Genomic DNA, 18,946 nt, shown 5'->3' with positions numbered 1-18,946 from the left:
ATAATTTTAATAACCTGCTCTGTAGCCCATAGCTGTTGCTACAGGAGCCACAAATAGAGAAGGATTGCTGGTAATCATACCATTTCTGTATAAATTGGAAAAGCATAATTGTTTTTTTTTTTTTTCCAAAGCTGCTTCAAAAGTTTTTGTTTTGATGTTTCACCAATCACTTCACTGGTAGAAAATTCTTGATAGGTTTCCATTTTCCAATAAACACTGCAGATGCATAGCGAGACACTATTCACGACTGTTAGAGGCTGTTACAAATGTAGATGAATTGGCAGAATCAGTGAATTGCAATGGGCCAACAGCTCACTCACACGAGATACTCTAGGAGCGTGAAAGGGGTATCGACATGCTTCTGTTCTCACAGTTTGAGCCAAATTTTTGAGCTCCATGTCGTGTCCTCCCCTTTTTCATGCTGTTTAAAGTCAGTATTGTTGAGTGTTAGTGTTACACAGTGGAAATGTTTTGACTTCCTTGAAGCGTAAAAATGCTTGTTCAGATGTGAAATGAAATGTGCTACTTTTTGTTTGATAAGGGCTTGCCTTTTTTTAAAATATTTGTCATCTAATGAACCTGACATTGTGATGTGTAATCAATCATCATATTATTCAGCATGCAACACCAAATAACACAATATTACCACACAGCTACTGGTTTCCAGAGACATGCTCTCGCCAACTGGGTGTGTGTTTATAAACCTTGTATCAGAAGTACTTGTATGTGGAAAGTAGAAGTCATAAAATACCGTCAGTGCAATGAATAGTCTTCGTCTTAGTTTACAGTTTTCAATGTGTGACTCTTGGTCCCCTCCTACCAAACCACTGCTTATCAACCAGAGTTGTGTCTTTTCTTCAGTACTGCCTCTGACCATGTCCACTTGTTATCACAACTGCTCATATTATTGATCAAGGACATCTTGTGCAAATAACTTTATTTATGGTTACTATGTTGCATGCTCAAGTACTTCTGTTTGGTAATCTGAACATGGATAGTCAGATGAAACTGACAATGAAACACACAATTAATATTTTCGTGGATGTTGTAAGCTGCCTTAGTGAGAAAAAATTCATATACCAAAATATTCTGTTTCTTTCATTACAAGTCCTGAATATGCAATAACATATCTCACAGAAGAAGCTTATTCCATGTAAATCCTGAATTTTCTTGAAGATATATTCTGTCATTTGGTCACAAACTAAGCTGAAGTGATGAATGTAAAAAGATATTCTACATCTTCCTGTTTATTAACAGTTTATATAAAAAAAAAGAATTGTCAGTTGATCCTTGAAGACTACATGCATGAATAATGATTAAACTTTTTTTTTACGTATTATTTCTTTCCGTTGATATTAACAGTAACAGTTACCGGATGTTGTTTCATGAATAGAACTTCCACACTGCAGACAAAATTATGAAACAACTATCACTTAGAGGCAGTGGAACTTTGATTTTACATTCTCCAATTCTACATTTCTTATGATGCTATGTCATACATTTGTAGCCCTTGTGAAAAGCCCATAAGATCACTGCTAAAAATTCCCAGATTTTAGTTTCTTCCTAGTGAGATTACCTTGAATCTACATTCTTACACGATTTCTTACTTGACTTTCTTCCCATTTTCTTCCTATTGATATTTGATGTGACTGAACGAGTTATAAGTAGTACAAAAGACAGATGGTTTGCGCTGTGGGTAGTGGTGGAATTAAGGAAATATCTTTGGCTGTAGCAGAGAGGGAGGGACGTGAGAGAGGAATTTCTGATGTAATCCACAGTTGCTGCTGCCAACACAACTTGCACTTTTAGCTTCACTGCACAGTTATGGTACAACTACTGTTAGGTTGCGGCAGCAATGGAAAAATGGACAACTTGTGGCCAAGGGTCCTATCCGCCAACTTTTCCTATGCCACTTAAAACTCACTCCCGTCTTTTTGCTTGTATTTCCAATATATTGTATTGAGCAGCAATATTAATTGTAAACCTTTTAAATTCAAACACTGAGTCTTGAAGAATATGCGCAGTCAGAATCCAGAAAAGTCGACCATTTCCGGCTAGTGAACTCTTATTGGCTGGCGAATTGTTACATCACTCAGTAGCCAGTGCAGCCACCACACCACACTAACACAGGTAAAACGAGCTCATCTGCTGGAAGTTTGGAGAGTGGGAGTGGCCCTTCAATAACAGGAGGGCAGATAGGGGCAAAAGCACAGTGCTGAAAATATACTTTTCCTGCAGATCATGTGCTAGGGCGGAGATGCCACATGGAAATAGAACAGGGTTTTGCAGTAGCGTATTTTAAAGACTTTTGTGGTCAAATCTGACATGATACAACTGCAACATCTACAGATACTTCTCAAGCATATACTATGCACCACACACTGTATATATCATAAAGATTGTCTGCAGCAATAGAAGGTAAGAAGCAAAACTGTAGCACCTGAGCTTTCTTTTAACTTTATGTTTTGAACAGTGTACAGAAATTTGCTGAGCTGACTTCTAATAAGCTTGTAACTTTAATTGGGGATGGAAACTCATTTTTTCATGTCTATGTTTCTCTCATCAAGAGAAGGAAAACACACACCCTTCGAGTAAGATGCTGATGCCTTTCACCGTACTTCAGTTTGCAGTTTAATTCAACATGTTCATCAATATTTGCTTTTTTTGTGGTGAGCACACTGGAAACACTTCTCAATATCATATATTTTGACATGTAATTTGTGTTCATAGCACATCAGAAAATAGCTCGATTACCTCAGTTTTTTGACAAATTTTTACTTGCTGTTACACTTTTTTTTTTAAGATATAATGAAATTCTTTACCACAAATTATTGTACAAACATTGTATTCAACATTTAATTTCTTCCACATATACAGGTTGTATGTAGTGTATTGGAGTGCACTACAATTTTTAATCATGTAAGCCAATTACATATGCTTCTGTTCATATTTTGGGGATTTTAACATTTTCCTTGATTCTGCATTTTCCTCAATTTTGCATCTTTTAAATCTGGACCACACAAAAATGTAGAGGTTTTACTGTAGTAGTATTATAAGGTATGCTCCTTTATGTGCTGTATGGTGGCTTGTGGCTTATGTATGTATGTAGTTGAAGTCCTGGTGGACAATCTGGTTCAGGGTGTAGTGTGCAGTTTGTTGCTTTGTGGCTTGTCAGTGGAACTGATTGACGTTTTTGGAACACAGGAGTATTTTATTGCATTGGATGTCTTTGTTGATGAGATGACCATATTTGGGGAAAAGGCACGAGAAGGGATAGTGTCTGTCTGTAGCAGCCTTCAGAATATTTTGGGAGAGTGGTTACTCAATGCTGTGGTTGTAATGTGTGCAAACACAAGAGACTGTGTTTTAGGTGGATAGGTTTGCAGCTACAAAAATAGAGATATTGTTATTTATTGATAGGCTTGTTGTGTCAAGAGACTTTTTTAGAAGCATCATTGAGGTGGCATTCAATGTCAAGGAAGATGACTTGCTAAGCTAAAGAGAGGCAAGTGAAATAAACTGGAGAGAAGCTGTCAGGGTAGAGGCTGTGATCCATTTCATGAAGATATCATCAAGTAATCCACACTAGACCACAGATTAAGGATTTTGAATGGCTCAAAAAGATTCTTTCAAGTATTTTCTAATTAATATGCAATCTCAGCTACTACTCAAAGCAGTATGAGAATCAAGTTGGTGACGCAATTTAACTTGCAACCAAGCAGACATCCTATTATACTAACTGATATAACTAATCAATAATACCATTGTTTGATATAACTTAATATATGCGTAACCATGTTTCTATATTTTCCACTTTTTCTGATAAAACAGAAGATAGAAAGAAACTTAATTATTATATTTAGCTTGTATTTCTGAAATTCTTCCTCACCCCTCCTCCTTGGGAAGTGGGGAAAGGGGGAGGATGAGAAAAAATGTATTTTTTTAATGCCCATAAATATTTCATGTTCCTCTTTTCTCTACAGAATATGGTTGGTCCAGGAGAAGTAGATGAAGACCTGGAGCCTGAGGTTAAAGATGAATGTAACACAAAGTATGGTGATGTTGTTAAAGTTCTTATTTATGAACAACCAAGTGCTGCACATGATGAAGCTGTTAGAATATTTGTTGAATTTAAACGGATTGAATCAGCTATTAAAGGTAAGTCTAGCACCATTACACTTGTACATAACAGTGCATTTGTTGACAGTTAAAAAACTATTGTAAACTGCCGTTGGTACTCTTACCTCGGACTTTCTTTAATATAATAAATATTGCGCACTTACTGTCTCGTAATATGTTTCACATACATTGTAAACAAATTGGCTAGCAGGTGCATGAAGAGAAGTATAAAATTTTCTTGCTTCTCTTCTGTGTGTATCACAGTATGTGGTGGCACACAAAAACATAAGAAGTTATTTTCCCTCGGGGATCAACAGCTGATGATATTGCGGGTACAATAGCTTACTTACTCACTGTCACTAATCATTACAAAACTACTGACATGCTAGCAAGGCCGTCAGTAACAGCTAGTCGAGGAATAAGTTGTATATTCAGTCAGTAGGTTGGTATACTCTGTCAAAAAGTCCTCAGATATCTCCCTTCCTTCCGCCTACCTCTCCCTCCCTCCCTCCCTCTCTCTCTCTCTCTCTCTCTCTCTCTCTCTCTCTCTCTCTCTCTCTCTTCTTATGCGAGTTTTCTCTCAAAGCAGCATCATGAGCAGGTTTCCCCAGTGGCATGTTTTGTACAATGTACCACTATTATTTTGTGCACTTTACTACTTCTATACTGGCCATCAGGGCTTTGCTTCCTCCACATCAGAATTGTCGACAATGATGGGAACTTCGCGGGGAATCCCAAAAGCCAGGTTTCCAATATTTTTACAAGTACAGAACTCTGTTTGTGTGGCAGTTGGTCACACTGTTATGAAGAGTGCTTTACACACTGTGTATAAACATGCGCACACCGCGCTGAGGCACTCAGTCTTGGCTTGGCAGCTGTTGAGAATGGAGCTCCCGTTAGATGTTACCGCCAAGTGCAAATTGCACACAGTTATTCGATTTTTGAACGCAAAGGGCACTGCGCCAATTGAAATCCATCGCCAATTGATGGAAGTGCATGGTGAGTCATGCATGGATGTCAAAAATGTTCACAAGTGGTGTAGAGAGTTCGTAGCTGGTTGGACCGAAATTCACGATGAACAAAGGAGCAGGAGACCGTAAATTTCTGAGGAGACAGTGTTGAAGGTTGAGCAAAGCATCCATGAAGATTGGTGGATCACCATGGAAGATCTCTGCACATTTGTTCCTGAGGTTTCCGGAAGCACCACTCACAGAATTTTAATGGAAACATTGAACTACTGGAAGGTGTGCGCAAGATGGATGCCACGCATGCTGACTGAGGACCACATGCGACAATGAGTTGGTGCTTCCCACGCATTTCTTCACTGCCTTGCAGCCGAACAGGGCAACGTTTTGGACTCAATTGTCATGGGTGCCGAAACTTGGGCATATCACGTTACACCTGAGACCAAGCAACAATCACACCAGTTCATAACTTTCTGAACAGCATGGCAGTGAGCTGGTATGACGCGGGCATACAAAAATTGCCACAGCGTCTACAAAAATGCATCGGCAGAAATGGTGATTATGTCGAAAAATAGCTAAATGTTCAAGCTGTAAACTGATGTACACCATTGTAGAAATAAACAGGTCTATGTACTTATAAAAAAGTAGGAGACCTTACTTTTGAGATTACTGTCACACACACAAAGTTTCTTCCTTTTCAGTTCCTCATCTTGTAATATCAATTTTACCACAGATAATGCATTTCTTGGCATTTCAGTGCTGGGAATTCTTTCCCTGTTCCCTGTTATTCTTATCCAAGGAGGTGACCTTAAGGGACTATTCAAGTGGCAAGCAGTTTAAATGGCTTCCCAAGGCATTTGGAAATGACTTGCAGCAATGTGGTAATATGGACTGTATTGCCTGAGACAGAATTAATGTTTGTTTGTGTGTGTGTGTGTGTGTGTGTGTGTGTGTGTGTGTGTGTGTGTGTGTGTGTGTGTGCACGCGCGCACACGCGTGCTCGCGTCAGCTATTCTCTCCCATTGGAAGTATAAGTTGATAGCATCCTCTTACACCTCAGTGTATGTAAGTCCACCAAACCTGAAGGCTGCCATACAGAATGTAAATGCTGACTTACTTACCTTAATATTGTGGGCTCAAAATTTAGATTTCTTACTTGGTGCATCTAAAATGCAAGCAGTTTTAAGTACTTTCAAAACAATTGCTACTCCTCAGTTTCAAGAACCAGTTGCACCCCAAATCCTCTGGTATAGAACTGAGGGATAATAGTGGACTATCAGTGTTTGCGTGACTGAAAACACAACTGCAGTCTGTAAGACAGTACCAGCATCTCTTCCTGCACTACAAATGTATAAAATAGTATCTTCTTTTGAGCCTAAAGAGGAACTTGTGGAATCACTAGTAATCCTAATTCTTGATTATGATGATTCTATTCTTCAGTATAAGAGCTCATGCTAGATGGAACTGCCAATGAACACCTGAGTACAATACATTTGTGACATTCACATTATTGTTCCCACCCACCGTATTATCACTCCTGCCTATGAACAAATATCTTGGCTACACACAGGTAAACGCAGAGACTTAAGCACTCTCTTTTGCTCTACCACCTACTTAGTACTTAATTTGACTCTATAACACTTTCTGTCTGGACAACATAACAGAAATACTTTTCTCATCAAAGCAAAAATTCTCTCTATACCATTTCATAACATAGCTAGCTTCTCAAAATCTTTTTCTTATCTGACTCTGGAACTACCTTCCTCAAAATCTCAGGGGAAATTGCACTCCTTCCCTGCTTCAGAAGACAGATAGTGGTGTGCCATCTATCACAGTAGCTCTCTATTCCACATACTTCTTCCAGCAAGCTCCAGTCTAACCTCGGCTGCCCCCAACTGTCCTCCCTCCCACTTGTTTTCAGAGCTCTCCATGAAACAGTCTGTGTTCTCTTTCCTAACAATTACTAAGTGATTATCACAGCCATCTAGTTGCCATTATCCTTCATGTTTTAATTGATATTAAACATGACTTCCAAAGTGTTAAACTAATATTATTATTGTTCTGAATTTCTGTTGTTGTTTTTAATCAGTACTATTACTTTTATTGGTAACTCTCCGATATTTACATAACTGAGCCATAAGTATGCGTAGATACTGAGAGCTTTAAAACCAGTGGTTAGTAATAATTTTTCGTATAAATAAGATGGGGTCTGAAGCCAAGCTAAATAAAGCAGTAAATAAATAAATTGACTGTGCCCTGATTTGATAGTAGGAAATCTACTCCAAGAATGGCATCATATCCATTACCACCTGAGGAAATATTTCCTTTCATTCCAGGGAAATATACCCGTTAAAATAAAAAAATAATGGAACTTACATTTGTTGCACTACTATACTTTTATTTATGGAGAGAAACATTAAGATATAGTCTGTTTCAAAGCAGAAAAAAACTAAATTGGTTGCAATTGTGAGTTTCTGGAAGGGAGGAATGGTTTTGAGTCTTAACTGTTCTTGGTCGGCGTGATGTGGTGACGGCGGTAGAAACAGTTTGAAGTTGCTGATATGAATCCTGAAAGTTCATCCAGTCATGTCCTTGGCATTAATATATCCTCTTTCCTTACATCCTGTTTTGGCGGGCAGTGGTAATAAGTTGCATAGCATCCATCTGTCATAGGCCATTTATGCAGCACTTGAAGGTTTTATTAGTTCAGATGCAACATTCGCACACGATAGTTTGGTACAGTGCATACATCGTGTTTAAATTAACATTCCATTTGCTATAATTTGCCAATTGCTAAGTTAGACAGTCTATCTGTTGTTAATATTCGTGGTTCATGGTAACACTGTTCCTGCAAAAAAAGTCACTTACGTGGCAACACAGTTTACAGGTTCCCCACTCGCAGTTACTGTTTTAGCGTATGTCATATTTTGTTGCCAAGAAAACTGAGCAATATTAAATTCACAGTATATGTAATGCAGCTCAATTCTAAACAGACGACAATACTGTCTGTTCACGAGTTCATTGTCAGTGCCACAAGCATCGTTTTGCAAAAACCAACTGTGTTCGCATAATACAATGTCCATTTAGAAAGTCCATCATAAAGTCCAATTTCAAACCATGTCTAACACCTGAAAGTCCAGTATTAATATTGTATTAAATGTACACCATTACTACTCACAATACTTGCTTCCTTACCACCATGCTCATGCACCTTCCGCGACTGTTTACCACACGCTATTCGACCCAACAACTATCAATACCTCTCTCGCTCCCCAGTTCTTACAACACTTCTACTTATTCCGTTTCACACAATACAATTAATAAAACTACTTGAAAGATCATCAGAAAAAATCTAAGTCTTTGCATAAGGAACTCATATAGAAAAGAGCAAAGTAAACATAGTCACACTTCATGTTCTACACTATATAACCAAATGAAAATTGTTCTACGTTATCAGAAATACATGTATGAAGTACAAGGTAGTAAAAGAAAGGCAAAAAAATTATATCTCGCTAGTAGTCATGGCATCACAAGAGTCAAGAGACTTGCTCTTATAGGTAGCGTGAAGCAAATAGCAAGGCGGTGGTTTGCTTAGTCATCCTAATGACTTGGTTCTTTGAATTGCAACTACTCCAGTGGATAGACTCCATTGACTGTCTACTTTACCAGAAAAAAAAGCTGCATGTTTATGGGCCACTTCCTGATGACAGTGCCACTTTTGAAGTACTAATGCTGCTATGGCTTAACCTAGATCAGCAGTATGCACTTGTAGATAATGAGAGGTCACTACAATTTAAATCTTTGGTGATACTCTGTTTCTGTTCACCATAACTTCCTATCTCGCCTGTTGAATCATGGCAGGTTTAAATATTGCAGAACAATCTTGCTTGGCACTAGCACATCTGAAGTAACTTGTACTATACTTCTGAATTTTAAATATTTAAGAATTAAAGGAAGCAACTTACTGAGAAGTAGACGCATTGAGTTGGAAAGAACATAAACAAAACTGGAAACTTTACTAGCTATCAACTGAATCGGCATTTTTTAATTTTTTTTTTTTTTTTTTTTTTTTTTTTTTTAAAGCTAGATTTCACATTCATAAGTGCATACACAAATTTGGCTGACTACACTATGCCAGCTGACAGCTCTGCAGCTGGACTGGGTTGGGGGTTTGTCAGGTTGAGGGGTGCACTATGACATGGAATTGGGAGGGATGGAGAGAGGGTTTATTGGGAAGTAAAATACAGTGGTGTGCTACTAAAATACTTTGGACCTGTGATTTGTTGGTTTAGTGTATAGATGCCTATCATACGCTGCAGTCGAAGCTGTTGCAACTTTTCCGCCATCAGTAGTCCCTCCTACCATCCTACAAAATCCAGAATCGAAACTAATCCATGGCACTGTTTAAAACCACCACCGAAAACCTCATTCCTACAGAAGTTTCAGTACTATCCTAAGACCTCACCTTCAGCCACAAACTTGAAGTTCAGCCCCCTCCAAGTTCATACTACAATCCAAATGTAACCCTTCCCCACTCCTATGTAACCACCCTTGTGGTTACCTCCGTGAAATTACTTACCTCCAACATGGTCACACCTCCTTTTGAAGGTCCCTTCCCACACACTCACACAAACCTCTCAACAGAGAAAATAACAGTGCCAGTAGGTTGTAATGTCTCCTTTGAACAAATCATTCAAATTCATGTTGATGCTGCTTTGTCTCAGCTCCAGAAGTTTACCAGGAAAATTCTAGGGAAGTCTCTGTCTGATAGTTGCACTGGAAATATTTCTTGAGAAAGTTCTTCACCAATTTCTTCAGACTGTTCCACTTAGATATTTCTTCCTTGAGAGTTTCCGGAATTTATTACTCACTCAATGAAAGTGACATATTTGTAGTAGCAGAACTACAGAAAGCATTGAAATGTAGGGAGTATATGCACAGATCTAATGACAGTGTGAGCACGCAGTGGCTCAGTCAGTCAGAATAGCAGTTTGCTACTGCTTCTGTTAAAGCAATTCTATAGGCTGACAACAAGGGATGGCATATGGCAAGGGGCAGTAACTAGATGTTCCTACATGGTTCTCATATAAAATCCGTCAAGTTTTTTAGTGAAAGATGGCTTGCACGCCATGAAACATCACAGCCTTAGATATAATAGGGCACAGTCATTTGAATAGTGTCATAGCCCAAGTTGTTGTTGTGCTTGGTTGCCAAAGTGTTAAAAACACGAATCACTTACTTTACCACCTCATTACTACCTGGATCCCTACTAATCAGTTTTCATCCCACTTCCTTATACACCAGCATCATCCACGCGCATAGCCTTGCCACTATCAAATACTACCTCTCCCAACTACCTTCTGACACCAGACCCTCCATCGTATCCCTTATACATCTAACCAGTTACATCTTCACTCATAAATGTGTATTGTCCTTTGAAGGGAAGATGTACAAATAGATCCACATCACAAGCAAGAGACATGCATGGCACCTTCCTTTTCCAACATATTTCCGGGCTATCTAGAGGGAATGACCACACCATGTAAAATCCCGAACCCATAATCTGATTCAGGTTCATTAATTATGTCTTTATGATCTGGACCCAGGGCCATGGCACGCATTCCTCCTCTGCCTGAACACCTTCTCTCCCATCTGCTTCGCCTGGTCCCCCTCAGCCCAATTTTTCACCTGCCTGGACATTGACAAACACCTCTCTCATGAATACATTCATACCTCTGTCCAAATCAAATCTACCAGCCATCAACAGTACCTGCATTTTGACAGATTCCATCCCTTCTACGCCAAAAACTCAGTCCCATATACTGCAACAAACCATGCACAGCATATATGCAGTGACCAGAAATCCCTTCTCCAGTTTGCCTGCACAGGTAGGAACTATCCCCCAAACCTAGCCCACAGATGGATTTCCCACACAGTGTCTTCATACACCCCCAATTCTCCAATCACCATCAAGAATCAGATGCAAAGGAGCACCTCCACTTCCACCCACTATCATTCTGGACAGCAATAACTAAACTATATCCTTTGTGAAGGCTTTGATTGTTTATCATCCTCCCTCAAAGTGAGGAACATTCTACCCATAATTCTTCCCACCTCTTCCCAAGTGGTATTCCTGTACCCACCTAGTCTGCGCAATGTCCTTGCCTGCCATTGCTCCACACCCACATCCAACTACTTGTCACATAGATCATACTGTTGTGGAAGATCCAGTTGCGAAACCTGTTCAAGATAGCCATCAAGCACATGCACCCCAGTTCCATCACAGGCTTATCCTATCTTATCAGAGACAGGACCACCTGTGGAAGCATTCATGTCATTTAATGCTTTACAACCCGTGGCATCTGGATCCTGGATAAATTACATATATGGGAATTTTCCTTGTAACACATTTTCCAATCCTGTAATCCTCCTGGTATCAATCATCGCTAGTATCCTAACTTCATTCATCCTGCACTCACACCCTCTTTCCTGTAGTCACCGCACCTCTCAATCCAGCTCCATGTTATTATGCACTGCATGAGTGTACCATTGTGGAATGTAGTAAGTGCCCTTGCCACATCCATATACTGTGCACCTACTGCCTGCTCCCAGCATTCCTATCCTGCCTTCTCCCCCAGCCACCCTTCCTCAGCCTTTGCTGCTTATCACTTCTTTTCTTCCCGTGCCCACTCCATCAGACATAACCCGCAGTCAAGTGAAGCTACAGAACCTCTGTCCAGTGTAGCTACACAAGTATGTACGTGTGTGTGTGTGCGTGTGTGTGTGGTGGTGGGGGGGTGGGGGGGGTGGGGGGCAGTGAGCATGTGTGTGTACTATAGCTTGAAAAAGTATTTAGGTGAAAGCCATCAAAGTTTTCGCTGTTGCTTATGTGTCTTTTGAAGTCTCAAGGCCTATATTATTTAGTGAGTTGTTTGCTTTATTCCATAAATATACATTCTACCAGGACTATTGAGTTTTATCCATTGATTTAGCTCATCTTCATCCCTAGCTAAGAATGTTTCATATTGACTGCTCAGATAATCTTCAGCCTGTTTCCTGTCACACTTGGTAAGCAGAAATATTTTTCTGGCTTTCTTAACATTCTTTTTGACACTTTTTTGTTGGTCCTAGAATATCTTTGTAGTCTCTGATTCTCTCCTCTAGAGTAAAGAATTGAAAATTTTGGGCCTGTTAGTTGCAGATTGTCTATAAAAGCATCCAACTGCCATGATTGGTATTCAGCTTATCATTGCAATATATATTCCAATTGGACTTAAAGATTTTGCTGCCATTACCTTCTGGGGTCAGGCAGCTTTTTACCCTTAATTCTGGATGTTAATAAGGGACACTAATTCTGGCACCACACAAAGAAAAGTTCTGCAGTTAACTAATACCATATCAACATTTTCTCTTTCTGACCTGCAAGGATTAATGTGCTCCTCCATAATTGGTGTGTCTGGCCTACTTCCTTCCCTTGCTATGGCACCTAATTCACCATCAAACGCATTTCGTCCAACCTACTCCCATGTGTACATCTTACGTACTCTGATATCCATGCAATCAATTCCTTTTTGCTGTGTGTTTCTGCAATCCTTCACCTGATAGCGGTAGTCCATAAATCTGCATCGCCGGCCAAGGTGGTTTCGCGGTTCTAGGCGCCCAGTCTGGAACCGTGCGACTGCTACGGTCGCAGGTTCAAATCCTGCCTCGGGCGTGGATGTGTGTGATGTCCTTAGGTTAGTTAGGTTTAAGTAGTTCTAAGTTCTAGGGGACTGATGACCACAGCAGTTGAGTCCCATAGTGCTCAGAGCCATTTGAACCAAATCTGCATCTGAGATCATTGTAGGATCCTTTGAGCCTCTGGTTTAAGCCTCCCAAAGGGCAATGAGTTGCTTATTTCTGTAAATTTCTTAACGTCTATGCAGATGAAAAGGACAACTTCTTTGACTCAATTGTTGCAAGTGATGAAATCTGGACATTCCACTTTGATCCTCAGACAAAGCAATAACCATGTGAGTGGCACCACCCCTCTTTGCTGAAGCCCTGAAAATTTAAACAAATGTAGTCTCCCATATTGTCATGGAAACTGTGTTCTGGAACCAGAAGGGGGTACTGTTGGTTAATGTTATACCTGCTGAGACAACAATGTATGGTGACAGATATTCTTAAACACTGTAAAAACTCAGAGGGGCAATTCACAACAAAAGAATAGGAATGATGAGTAAGGGCACAAGAATACTCCATAACAACACCTGCCCTTACCTAGTACATCAGACTGTGCATCTTCTGTAAAACTTTGGTTGGAACATCATCACCCAGCCACCACACAGTCCAGACTTGGCACCAAGTGACTACCACTTGTTGCATAAGTTAAAGAAACATTTGTCGGGGTGGCAATTCTGCTCTGACAATGAGATGAAAGACAAGGTTCATAAAGGAAATGGCAGTGAGCTGGTATGACATGGACATTGTAAAACTGACACAGCACGTACAAAAATGCATTGACTGAAATGGTGATTGTGTGGAAAAATAAACTGTTACAGAATATAAACAGCTGTTTGCAAATCTAAAAATATATGAGACCTTACTTTTGGTATTGCCCTAGTAGAAAATATTGTCGCAGAACAAGTTGAGTAGCATCGTGGTGTAGTGGTTATGAAACAAAACTGTTGCATGGAGGGTCATGAGTTCAAAACTCACCTTGACTGTACAATTTTAATTTCTATATTTGGGTCAAGTACATTCTAGAAATATCCACAAATATAAAGAATCATTGTACTAGAATGTTCTGTAGATGTATATATACTGTATGTGTTCTGGCCAGAGGCAGATCGATCTGCACTCTTGTATGTGCAAGTGCTGAATAAACCTTCGTTAAGTGAAGTTAGTGTTTGTCATTCATCTAATTACATCTTCTTCTACGTGACAATATTGCTACTTAGCACATAGAGGAGACACTGAGTGGCAGACAGGCACATTGAAAGTCATCATCGAGGTCATTAGAGAAGAGCATATGCTCAGAAATGTTTTAAGAATGGAAAAAAAAAATTGACCATGCCTTTCAAAGGAACCAGTCTGGCATTTGACTGGAGCAATTTAGGAAAATAATGGCTACCAAAATCTAGCTGGCTGGATGCAGATTCGAACCATCATCCTCCCAAATGCAAGTCCAGCATGCTAATCAATGTGCTACCCTGCTTGGTTTGTGTGTGTGTGTGTGTGTGTGTGTGTGTGTGGGCGTGCGCGCGCGCATCCACACATAAATCTACACCTGAAAAAGGACTCTGCCCGACAGCTTTATAATATCCAATAATCGGCATTCAAGATGCCTGTCTGCCCCTCAATATCTCATCTATGTTGTGCGCAGCAATTTATCCTATTTCATGTCGCTGAAAATATTGAAACATCCTTGCTTCAATTAAGGTGAGAGTTTAGAAACAGGAGCAACATTGAACAAAGACCTGTCACAGACTTTTTTTAAAGGTTGCTGGTGGTTTACAAAATAACGGGTGCACATGACAAAAGGTTTGGCACATCTGATACCCACTGAATTCCTGGTGACATTGTAACTTGCGATGTGCAAGACTGTCGCAGTTCATTGTCACATGTTGGGAGAATGGTGAACTGTGATGGGTTTGCATATCTCTGGATGGAAGGTGAATGTGATTATTAGCCACATGGATGTTCTCTCATATTTTATCAACAGATTGCAGTGCTCCCCAATCTCGAAATAATATCACAGTTAGCATAGTATATGTGAATTATGGCTGATTTCCTTGCAAAGTCCAGACAGTTACAGCGTGTGGGTATGTTGGCCATTAGGAACTTCAATATCAGACAGATAATGAACCCTCTGCTCCCATGAATCATGGACCTTGCCACTGGTGGGGAGGCTTCCGTGCCTCAGCAATACAGATAGCCATACCGTAGGTGGAACCACAATGGATGGGTATCAGCTGATATCAGTTGAGGGGTCAGACAGACGTGGTTTCTGAAGAGGGGCAGCAGCCCTTTCAGTATTTGCGGGGGAGGGTGGGGGGAGTCAATCTGAATGATTGACTGATCTGGCCTTGTAAATTTAAACAAAACAGCCTTGCTGTGCTCATACTGTGAACGACTGAAAGCAAGAGGAAACCACAGCCATAATATTTCCTGAGGGCATGCAGCTTCACTGTATGGTTAAATGATGATTGTGTACTCTTGGGTAAAATATTCCAGAGTTAAAATAGTCCCCTATTTGGATCTCCAAGTGGGGACTACTCAGGAGGATGTCATTATTAGCAGAAACAAAACTGGTATTCTATGGATCAGAGTATGGAATGTCAGATTTCTACATTGGGCAGGTAGGTTGGAAAATTTAAAAAGGGAAATGGATAGGTTAAAGTTAGATGTAGTGGGAATTAGTGAAGTATGGTGGTAGGACAAATACGACTTTTGGTCAGGTAAACAGAAAATCAAATAGGGGTAATGCAGGAGTAGGTTTAATAATGAATAAAAAAATAGGCGCGCAGGTAAGCTACTATGAACAGTGTAGTGAACACATTATTGCAGCCGAGAGTAGTCATGGTGGAATGTAATTCGATAGTAGGAAAAGGAAGAGAGGGAAAAGTAGTAGGAGAATATGGAATGGGAGTAAGGAATGAAAGAGGAAGCTGCCTGGTACAATTTTACATAGAGTACAACTTCTTCATAGCTAACACTTGGTTTAAGAATCATCAAAGAAGGTTGTATATGTGAAAGAGGCCTGGAGACACTGGAAGGTTTCAAATAGGTTATGTAATGATAAGACAGAGATTTAGGAACCAGGTTTTAAACTGTAAGACATTTCCAAGGGCACATGTGGACTTTGACCATAATTTATTGGTTATGAACTGTAGATCAAAACTGAAGAAATTGCAAAAAGGTGGGAATCTAAGGAGATGGGACCTGGATAAACTGAAAGTACCAGAAATTGTAGAGTGTTTCAGATCGAGTGTTACAGAACAATTGACAAGAACAGGGGAAAGAAATACATTGGAAGAAGAATGGGTAGCTTTGAAAGATGCAATAGGGAAGGCAGCAGAGGATCAAGTAGGTAAAAAGACGAGGGCTAGTAGAAATCCTTGGGTAACAGAAGAGATACTGAATGTTATTGATTAAAGGAGAAAATATAAAAATGCAGTATATGAAGCAGGCAGAAAGAAATACAAACGTTCCAAAAATGAGATCGAAGGAAGTGCAAAATGGCTAAGCAGGGATGGCTAGAGGACGAATGTCAGGATGTAGAGGCATATATCACAAGGGGAAAGATAGATACTGCCTACAGAAAAATTGAATAGACCTTTGGAGACATGAGAACTAACTGTATGATACTGCCTACAGAAAAATTGAATAGACCTTTGGAGACATGAGAACTAACTGTATGAATATCAAGAACTCAGATGCAAAACCAGTTCTAAGCAAAGAAGGGAAAGCAGAAAGGTGGAAGGAGTACACAGAGGGTCTATGCAGGGGTGATGTACTTGAGGGAAATATTATGGATATGGAAAAGAACGTAGACGAAGATGAAATGGGAGATATGATACTGTGTGAAGAATTTGATAGAGCACTGAAAGACCTAAGTTGACACAAGGCCCCAGTAGTAGACAACTGAACTACTGATAATCTTGGGAGAGACTTAGAGAACTAAGTCTACAAATGCTAGAAATGTAGGTTTGCCTTCCCTTAATCTATCTTCTAAGGTAAGTCGTAGGGTCATTATTACCTTGCGTGTTCCAACATTTTTTCTGAATCCAAACTGATCTTCCCGAAGGTAGGTTTCTACCAATTTTTCCTTTCGTCTGTAAAGAATTTGTGTTAATGTTTTACAGCCTTGACATACACACGTGACAATGTTGACTGGAATACCCACTCTCTAATTCTGAAGAAGGCAAGGATCAAATATAGGGAGCGAAAGGCTATTTACAGTTTGTGCAGATACCAGACGCCAGTTAACCAACAGTACCCCCTTCTGGTTCCAGAACACAGTTTCCATGACAATATGGGAGACTACGTTTGTTTAAATTTTCAGGGCTTCAGCAAAGAGGGGTGGTGGCACTCACATGGTTATTGCTTTGTCTGAGGATCAAAGTGGAATGTCCAGATTTCATCACTTGCAACAATTGAGTCAAAGGAGTTGTCCTTTTCATCTGCATAGATGTTAAGAAATTTACAGAAATAAGCAACTCATTGCCCTTTGTGTCTTTACGTCAGCATATGTAGTACCCACGCTGCACAATTTTCTGATATTGCAACTTTTCAATTAAAATCCTGCGGATTTTGCTTCAGAAAACTTCAGAAACCAAAATGCAGGGAGCATCTAGGGTGATACTCTGATATCTATGCTTAATTTTGTCAACCATCATGACTTTCATTGAAATTGAGGGTCTACCACTCCTTTCTGCATTGTGAATTTCAGTATAACTCACTATAAACTCTCTACACCTCTTGCAAAAGTTTTTGACAGTGATGCATGACTATTCATAACTTCTGTCAGTTGGTTGTGAATTTCAACTGGTTTAATACCTTTTGCATTCAAAAATCAAATAAAATTGCATCTACACTCTGCAAACATCTTATTGTGTGTGGCAGAGGGTACTTTTTGTACCAGTGTCACTTCTTCCTTTTCCTGTTCCAGTCACGCACCATTCATCCGAAAGAATGATTGCCGGTAACCCCTTGGGGCTTGAATTTCTGTAATATTGTCTTGATGGTCTTTTTGTGAGATACGAATAGGAGGCAGCAGCAATATATTGGTTGATTCTGTAGGTACATACACTATCGCAATTTCAAGAGTAGACAACGTTCTGATGCAGAATGCCTTTATTGCAACAGCTGCTGTTGAAGTTAGCTGAGCAATAACTGTGCGAATTTTGCACTTGGCAGCAGCATTCAATGGGAACTCCATTGTGAATGGCTGCCATGCCAAGTCTGAGTGTCAGGGTGAAGCAAGCATGCTTATTTGGGAGTAGTGAAAGTGCCACTCACAACAGTGTGGCCAACAACTGTAATAACAGTTCATCTACGACCACAAAAAATAGAAGACCTTGTTTTTGGAATTTCTCTCATATTTCATATTGTTGTTATTTCATTCCACATATTCCATTCTTCAATGTGTTTTCAGGGTGGCTGGCTCATAAATTTATTTTCAACATTATCAGGCAACAACAGTACCCTGATTTGTTATTTTAGATTTATTTTCTTTCCCTTTTTTTATTTTATTATAATATATTTGAAATAAAGACTATATAACTTTGTTTACAATATATTATTTTTGGGACTAACAGCTATGACCTTTTGTGTAATTTTATGTATTAAATTTCGTTTTGTGTTGTGGGAGATATTATATGATGTGGAGATAGGTGATTCACTTCACTGGTATATGTATCTGGGGACGAAAAAAGGCCACTTGTGGCAGAGGATACTTCTTGTACCTCTGTCATTTCCCCCTTTCCTGTTCCAGTATCAAATTGTGCACAGGAATAACAACTGTCAGTAAGCATCCATATGAGCCTCAGATCTTTCTTATTTATTCGGATCTTTTTGTGTGATTTATGTTGGAGGAAGCCACATGTTGGCAGATTATTCTAGGAGCATTCACTCTTGGAATGTTAACAGTGTACTACATTGTGATACACAAAGCCTGTCTTATTGCATCTGCAGTGGTTTAAATGAGTGTCTCCATGGCACTTTCGTGAACCTGTGACAAAAAACGTTACTCTTCATTGTATCTGCTTTACTTTCTGTATCAGTATTACATGCTAAGGGTCCCAGACTCAGCAGTAATACTCTAGTACTGGTCCATCGAGGATTTGGTAAGTTACCTGCTTCATTCATGTGTTACA

At 39.6% G+C, this 18,946-nt stretch overlaps 1 protein-coding gene across 3 annotated transcripts in view; it reads left to right on the top strand.

Annotated features, from left to right (window-relative positions):
* The window catches only part of LOC126266690 (splicing factor 45), a 101,527-nt gene that overhangs the window by 64,521 nt on the left and 18,060 nt on the right, over positions 1–18,946 (top strand). For all 3 annotated transcript variants that reach the window (XR_007548905.1, XR_007548906.1, XM_049971122.1), the window contains one exon: positions 3,984–4,158. Coding sequence is in view for 1 of the 3 variants with exons in the window: in XM_049971122.1 (XP_049827079.1) it covers positions 3,984–4,158 (175 nt within the window). In the remaining 2 variants the exon portion in view is untranslated. The remainder of the gene's footprint in view (positions 1–3,983; positions 4,159–18,946) is intronic.

Source organism: Schistocerca gregaria, chromosome 4 (genome assembly GCF_023897955.1).
Source record: "Schistocerca gregaria isolate iqSchGreg1 chromosome 4, iqSchGreg1.2, whole genome shotgun sequence".
Classification (NCBI taxonomy): Eukaryota; Metazoa; Arthropoda; class Insecta; order Orthoptera; family Acrididae; genus Schistocerca; species Schistocerca gregaria.
This window is presented reverse-complemented; position numbering and strand designations above follow the sequence as displayed.